The 7,657-nt window shown below is 46.8% G+C and overlaps 1 protein-coding gene across 1 annotated transcript; it reads left to right on the top strand.

The window, feature by feature from the left end:
• Positions 1–902: 902 nt before the first annotated feature.
• On the top strand, positions 903–5,037 carry LOC132892758 (protein NYNRIN-like). The gene is made up of 2 exons (XM_060931122.1): positions 903–1,762; positions 2,601–5,037. Exons 1-2 carry the CDS (start codon positions 1,313–1,315, stop codon positions 4,107–4,109), a joined length of 1,959 nt encoding a protein of 652 aa, XP_060787105.1. The 5' UTR covers positions 903–1,312; the 3' UTR covers positions 4,110–5,037.
• The last annotated feature ends 2,620 nt before the right edge of the window (positions 5,038–7,657 follow it).

Below are 7,657 nucleotides of genomic sequence, written 5' to 3'. Positions count from 1 at the left end.
AGAGCGTGCTATAGAAATTTGTGTAGCGCCCTAAGGAGGGCTTGGTTTTCCCTGGTTCGAGTCCAGGAAGAGCGCGCTATAGAAATTTAGATAAATATCTGCTGTTTGTTTCTGTTCAGATCCGTTTGCTTTACTGTATGATGGGGGGCTCGTATCCTAAACCTGAGGTCACAGACACCCCGGCGGAATGGATGAATAAGTGTGGTTTAGGCTATTACGTTACGCCGTGGCTGGACAATTTGGCTGGGTGGACGGAGGCAAATCCTCAGATTCCATAGTATTCCCGTGATGGGACGTTTAATCCAGGCTTCCTTGCTTCAGCGCACCGTATGATTTACGAAAGCAATGGTTTGACATGAAGAAGGTATGGGATAAATCAAAGGGTGTTTACACCCCGAGACCTGTTTTAAAGGCTATTCCAAAACCAAAACTTTCTCAGTCAACCTCCCATGTAAAAGCGAGGGAGGAATAGTTACGTCCCACTCATTCCTCATCTCATATACATGTCCAGTAAATTTGTTAGCACATGATTTAATGTGCAAATTAGAAGTAAATCTCACATCCACTCCAGATGGACTAACTATTGAAGTAAGTGAAATGTGTGGTGTGCAGTATGGGTTTGGAAGCCCTCTGTATGTGTATGTCTGGCAGCTCTGTTCAGATCAGCTCGCACACTTGAACACCTCATCAGTTGACACAGATTATATGATGAGGAGCGTTTGCTCGAAATAGTCGATGTGTTGCAACCTAGAAATGACGTCGCTGTGAATATAAAGGAAGAAATAGCTCCGGCTCAGGAAGGTGGCCGTCCGCGTCAGCGCACCGTGTCGACATTTTTTTTGGAGGGACACACCGAATGCTTTGCAGCTCCTGCGTGAGCAGTTAACTAGGTATTTCTCCGCCTGATGTTTTTGCTCTATCCAGTTCTGTGCTGCCACATAATATTCTGAACGCTGCTTGTACGTCCCAAGCTCCTCCCCCTGTTCTCTCTGCTCTTCCTAACACCCTGTGGGCGGATCATAAGGACGATGTGGGCTCTGTGAGCTGCTCTCCGTATGAAGCTGTTATTAAACACTCTACACCTGTTTATGTTAAACAATACCCTCTGTCTCCTAGTAAGCTCAATGGTATTGACAATATTCTAAAATCTCTTTTGCAGCAAGGTGTCGTGGTTCCTTGTGTCAGCCCGTATAACACCCCAGTGAACCCGGTCCCAAAACCGGATGGCACATGGCGCCTCACTCAAGACCTACGTAAAATAAATGAACTCATCGTTCCCGTGGCTCCAGTGGTCCCTGACGTTCCTTCTCTTATGTCTTCTATTCCGTGTGACCATGCTTATTTCTCTGTGATTGATTTGTGCTCTGCCTTTTTCAGTGTTCCTGTGGGCCATGAGACTCAGCCCCTGTTTGCTTTCACACACAGGGGAAGACAATACACGTGGACGCGGTTGCCACAGGGTTTCATTGACTCACCGGCGGTCTTCACTGCCGTATTGCGGGACGCGCTGGCTGATCTCTGTCTTCCCCGGGGCTCCACGGTGCTCCAGTACGCGGATGATCTCCTGGTAACGGCGGAGGATCAAGACGCTTGTGCTGCCGCCACATTGTCTCTCCTCACACTCCTGGCGCAGAAGGGTTTCAAGGTCTCCCGCACGAGGTTGCAGTTTTGCCTCACAACTGTTCGCTACTTGGGACATGACCTCTCTCAGGGTTCCAGGAGGCTTAGCCCGGAACGCGTTCAAGTCATTATGGACACTCAGGTGCCTGCAACCAAGCACGCTCTCATGGCATTTCTGGGCCTCATCAATTACTGTCGTCAATGGATCCCTGACTGTTCAATCTATGACAAGTGTTTGCGTTCAGCTATAAGTCACTCAGATCCTTTGACTCAGCCCCTGGTCTGGACTGAAGACAGGCTAACGGCCTTCAAGGCTCTGAAGCAAGCTTTGTGCTCCGCCCCTGCTCTCGGGCTGCCGAACTATCGTTTGCCGTTTCACCTGTATGTGTGCAATCAGAAGGGGACCGCCTCTGGGGTGCTGGCTCAGGAGCACGGGGGGGGGCATGCGACCTTGCGCGTTTCTGTCTAAAACTCTTGACGCTGTGGCACAAGGGCTTCCTGGCTGTCTTAGGGCTGTTGCTGCGTGTGCTCTCATGGTCACGGACGCTGAAAAACTTGTTTTGTCGCATCCGCTCATTTTACACACTTCACATGACGTCGTGTACATTCTGCGGAATCTTAGCACTCAGCATTTGTCTGCTCAGCGTCGCTCTGGCTATGAGTTTATTCTTTTGGCCACAGAGCATCTCACTGTTAAGCCCTCCTCGTCGTTTGATTCTGTCGCCCACGCTCTTCAGCGTCTTCTTAACTCACAGGATGACGATGTTGCGTTTGACTCACATGACTGTCTTTCTAATATCGTTTTTGAGACTAGCATCCGCCCAGACTTACACTCCACCCCTCTTTCCACAGGCGATTCTCTTTTTGTAGATGGTTCCTGTTCCCGCCCTGCGGATGGTGTGTTCCTGTGTGGTTACTCTGTTTGTCGCCTCCCTGATGAAATTGTTGAAGCTCATTCTTTACCTTTTTCTTCCGCTCAGGCTGCGGAGCTCTATGCTTTGACTCGCGCGTGTATTTTGGCTCAAGACACAGACGTTACTATTTACACCGACTCACGCTACGCTTTCGGCGTGGCGCACGACTTCGGCCGCATTTGGGCGTCTCGGGGGTTTACGACAGCCGACGGTAAGCCCATTTCTCATTCTTCACTTGTTACTGATTTAATCACCGCCTGTCTCCTTCCGTGCACGTTGGCCATTGTTAAGACACGCGCGCACACAAGAGGGGACTCATTTGAAGTAAAGGGCAATTCATTCGCTGATCGAGTCGCTAAAGCTGCAGCCGCATCCGGTGTCCTGCCTCCAGGCTTTAATTGCGCTTTAGTTTCTACTGATCGCATGGTTAGCGCTGTCTTACCTGACATAGATCTCATTTCTATCCAGGCCTCGGCCTCTGTGGCAGATACGCAGTTCTGGGACGCCCAGGGCGCGACAGAGAAGAGTGGCGTTTTGCTTGACGCACAGGGCCGTCTTTGTTTACCTCGTCACTGTACTCCCTTTCTCGTCCGCGAGTTCCATGGTCCCACTCATCGCGGCCGAAGAGGGGTAGTGGAGGATATGAACAGAACATTTTGCATCAATAATTTGCACACAGACGCACACAACATTCTGGACAAGTGTTTAACGTGCGCCCAGAATAATCTATCTAAACCAGGCGCGGTACATCAGCACCTTCCCATACCCGACACGCCTTTCCAAGAATGGCAGATCGACTTCACTCACATGCCAAAGCAGGGCCCGTTCAAATACCTTTTGGTCATGATTGACAAATTTTCACGGTGGATTGAGGCTTTCCCGTGTAGCAAAGAGAACGCCCGAACAGCAGTGAACAAACTTACACAGGAAATTATCCCACGTTACGGTCTTCCGGTAGGAATTGACTCTGATAAGGGAACGCCGTTCACCTCTAAGGTAACGCAGGAGCTATGTAAAGACCTCAAGATCAATTGGCGTTTTCATATCCCATACCATCCACAGTCCTCTGGCATTGTGGAGCGCGCGAATAGAACAGTTAAGGGTAAGTTGCGTAAGGCTATGCAAGACGCAGGCACGAAAAATTGGGTCCAAGTTTTACCGTTGGTCCTCGCTGATATGCGCATGACTGCTCAGGTCGCTCTCGACAATTTATCTCCGTACGAGCTCGTCATGGGACGCCCCTTTCCTGTCCCTTGGCGTAGAGGCATGCAGGTTATAGGAACGGGTGATCTTGAAGTACATCTCAGCGAGCACGCGGTGGGTCTCATGCGGGTGCTGGATGAGTATTGGGCGAGAGTAAATTCCAAAAAGCCTCCCATTCCAGAGGCACACACTCACCCCTTTGAGGTAGGGGACAGAGTTTTAGTAAAGAGATTCGCTAAACTAAACGCTCCCATGGAGGAGTCACCCTACAGTGGGCCCACCGATGTACTTGCTGTAACTCGCACGGCTGTGCTAACGGACCTTTTTCCACAGTGGATCCATGCCAGCAGAATAAAGAAGGCTCCAATGTAATAGAAATCTATATTGTTGATGCTTAACAGACTTTTGTGTTTCAGAAAGTTGCTGTGACAATAGCTGACGGCCTTTTCAGGGATCCCCTTCCAGCATCTGGAGCAATCCAGTTTCGGCTGATCTACAAAGAGGGGATGGTTGGTGAGTCTTGCAAAGTTCTGGGCTGAAGAGTCTGAAAAAGCACGGGAGCCTGTGACATTTTTCGCCGTCTGCACCCTGTGAGCATTAGAGAACAAAGTCAGTGACCAGTATGACTTTCTTCATCATCGTGCTGATCTCAACGCTTGGGGCAGGGTTACCCGCACAAGCAATACACCGGGACCCAAGGGATAACGAGTTTTAGAAATATGTAAACTTCACTGTAAAAACATCAATGAATATGAGTAAACCCTGTTATGTGTGTTCTTTGTTACCCCATGACAGCAGCGATCCTTTTCCGGTCCGAATAGCCCCGTCTAACTACTCTGAGGTTAATATGATGATCTCGCACACAGGTTATGTCCCTGTGTCGGCCAAGACTGGGGTGTGAATAATACTCTGGGCTTGCGTCAGAGTATTAAAGAGGGGATTGTAAGAATATAATCCTGAATACTCCTAAACCTACTCTTGTAAATGCGCGGCCCAAGGGTGACTGTCGTTTAGTGTAGCAGTTTAGGGTTTACTTTAGGCCAGCTACAATACAGTACGTGCTGCTCTGTACATTTTGCATTTTTTCATGTTCTGTTCCCATTTCATATCTTGATTTTGTCTATGTTTTTGTGTGAAACATTCTGTTGAACTGTGCATAACTCTTGTGTGACCTTGATACTGAGTGTGCAAAGCACATTCCGTAACTTTCCACTGCTGATACTCCCTACGCAGAGTATATAAAGCCCCGACGCGCAGCTGCGCATTAGGGCACGACTGAGAATAAACCAGATTGATTTAACTCGTGTGGTTTGCTCTCTTTTTGTCCTCGGAGTACTCCTTGTAACGCATCTGAACAGCACGCAGCGCAATCCTAACAGTGTCCTTGATGTCACTTGTTGAGGAAAGAGAAAACTATTCTTCTCCAAAATCAGCATCTTTATAATGCAAAGTAAAGCTTCCATCAAGCCCAAATGTCTCTCTCACAATAGACTCAAGTTCACCCACAGTCCCAGGGATTCCATGAGGCAAGTCCAGTTTCCGAATGTCATGGTCCTGAAGAATGATCGGAAGTTTGGCCTGATGAGACATTGAAGCATCTGTAAGAGAAACCACATTACTTCAGTTTGAGTTATACAGTACATCCAGTCACTTCCCCTAAACATTCAGTATGGGAGAAGAATATTAACACAGAATTACCCGAGATGTAAGCTTTGGACTTTCTCACCTTTGCAACATTAATTAGCATGCAGAAAGTGTTCTGTGTTGATTATGTATCCAATAAATTTGCTTTCACATTACACTATGACATATCTTAATCAACTAGAAAAGCACTCGGAGAGCGCAGACCTCTGCCAAGAATCCTTTAAAAAAATACGGGATCCAGAAGGTGATCTGGATCACCGCCAAAAGTTTATGGATTGTTACTTGTGCCCAGTCACACCTCTGGAAAAAATTTCAGAGCAATCCGTTCATAACTTTTTCCGTAATATTGCTAACAGACAAACCAACAAACAAACCAACTCTACCGAAAACATAACCTCCTTGGCGGAGGTAACAAACGACAAACTCCTCTTGTAGTGAAAATCAACATGATCTGGGTTTAAAGGCATCTTGGGCTTGTATCGAAGCAAAATACTAGTATTGGCAAATGTCGGATTATAGATTTAACATTGTCACTTTTTGAACTGTAAAAAATATTAACACAATACAAAGTCGACAAACTAGCCAGCAAAAATTAAACACATCAGTTGTCCATTGAAGCAATTTCTTGCCTTTTTTAACAGGCTTTTGAGTATTTGTGCTCAAGTCTGGGGCAAGTACGCCAATTTAAAAACTCTGCTTTCCTCATGAAGCCATAACCCCATATATGGAGAGGATGAGGCTATTTTTGATTATGCATTTTATGAGGTTTTGTGGGTAAAGTCAAACAAATGACATGGTGTAAAGAGCAATTTGCCATCTATGGTACATAAATGTAGCGCTTCAGGGTCACTATGTATTTTCCTGCAATTGTGTATGCTGCCATTGGGAAGAAGATGTCAGACAACTCATTTGGATCAATCACTTTAACACTTCTTGTGTTTAAGCTCATAGTTTCTAAGATGTTCAATATACCATGCATTTAAACATTTCACAAGGAAGCCAACCTTCCCATTCACAACAACTATCTGAATCAACTCCACAAAATCTGGCAGACCACCTGGTGAACCATGTGCCAAAATCATTCCAGTGGAGTAACTGGTGCCACTGTAGCACACTGCGTTTGCCATCTGGACACATGACTCACCGGGAAATTTTGTTTCCAGTGCTTCCCGAATGTCTTTCCTCAGCACAGTCAAATCCACCGTTGACAGTTTTGTTACCTGTAGAGATGGTTGAACAATTTTACTGCCATGTAGATGGTATGCAACCATTAACTGGTGTTTCAACGTGAGAGACAATAGAATGTTCCGGAAGCTGTGGGTATGCTTAACCTCATGCTTAAACAAAGCTGTGTTTAGCTTGAAAGCGCATAGTCCACAAAAAGACAAGTGGACCATAAGCCTTTATCAGCTGCGGGTAATGCTCTAGAAAATGATGCTTAGGGGTAAGTCTTTCCTGAGGGAAAGCCTCCAAGAATCTGCCGATGCTCAGAAATCTTGCTTTGAGACCTCAAGAATGGCACAGGAATACTTTTAAGTGTTAACAATAAATCTAATATAGTAATTTTTATGATTAAAGTGATTCATATAGGTAGCGGTCTGAGTGACTGACCTTGATGTCTGTAATGTCAGAGCAGGAAGTCTATTGGTCTCATCGTCATTTCCGCTATACTAAAACACAGAGCTAACTGCAACTCCGATCCTCCATTTTGAGCTAATTTATCACCATGCCACATAGATGTGTTTTTGGCTGGTGCAGCAACACGACAGAAGGTGGATTTATGTTGCATTCATGGCCCAAGAATGTTCAAACTGCAAAGATTTGGACGCGTTTTGCAAGTTGTTCACAGGCACATTGGGCGCCTACAAAGTGGTCTCTCCTCTGCTCTGCACATTTTACTGAAGACTCGTACGAGACCTCTGATCTGTTGAAAAGGAAGAAAGAAAGCACAACTTTACTCATCATACACTTGTGAAATTTCCTCTTACATGAGCACACACACACCCAGAGCAGTAGGCAGCCATGCTAACAGCGCCCGGGGAGCAGTTGGGAGTTCGGCGCCTCGCTCAAGAGCACCTCAGTGCAAGGCCGTCCCATATTAACCTAACCGCATGTCTTTGGACTGTGGGGGAAACTGGAGTACCTGGAGGAAACCCATGCAGACACGGAGAGAACATGCAAACCCCACACAGAAAGGCCCTCACCGGCTGCTGGGTTCGAACCCAGAACCTTCTTGCTGTGAGGCAACCATGCTAACCACTACACCACCGTGCCAC

Source organism: Neoarius graeffei, chromosome 10 (genome assembly GCF_027579695.1).
Source record: "Neoarius graeffei isolate fNeoGra1 chromosome 10, fNeoGra1.pri, whole genome shotgun sequence".
Lineage (NCBI taxonomy): Eukaryota > Metazoa > Chordata > Actinopteri > Siluriformes > Ariidae > Neoarius > Neoarius graeffei.
This window is presented reverse-complemented; position numbering and strand designations above follow the sequence as displayed.

Bases quoted from the DNA above. Each gene is read 5' to 3' on its own strand.
- LOC132892758 (XM_060931122.1), top strand. From the start codon at position 1,313: ATGTCTTCTATTCCGTGTGACCATGCTTATTTCTCTGTGATTGATTTG. The intron at 1,763-2,600 runs GTGCCTGCAACC...TCTTCCGCTCAG, and splicing joins AAGTCATTATGGACACTCAG to GCTGCGGAGCTCTATGCTTT.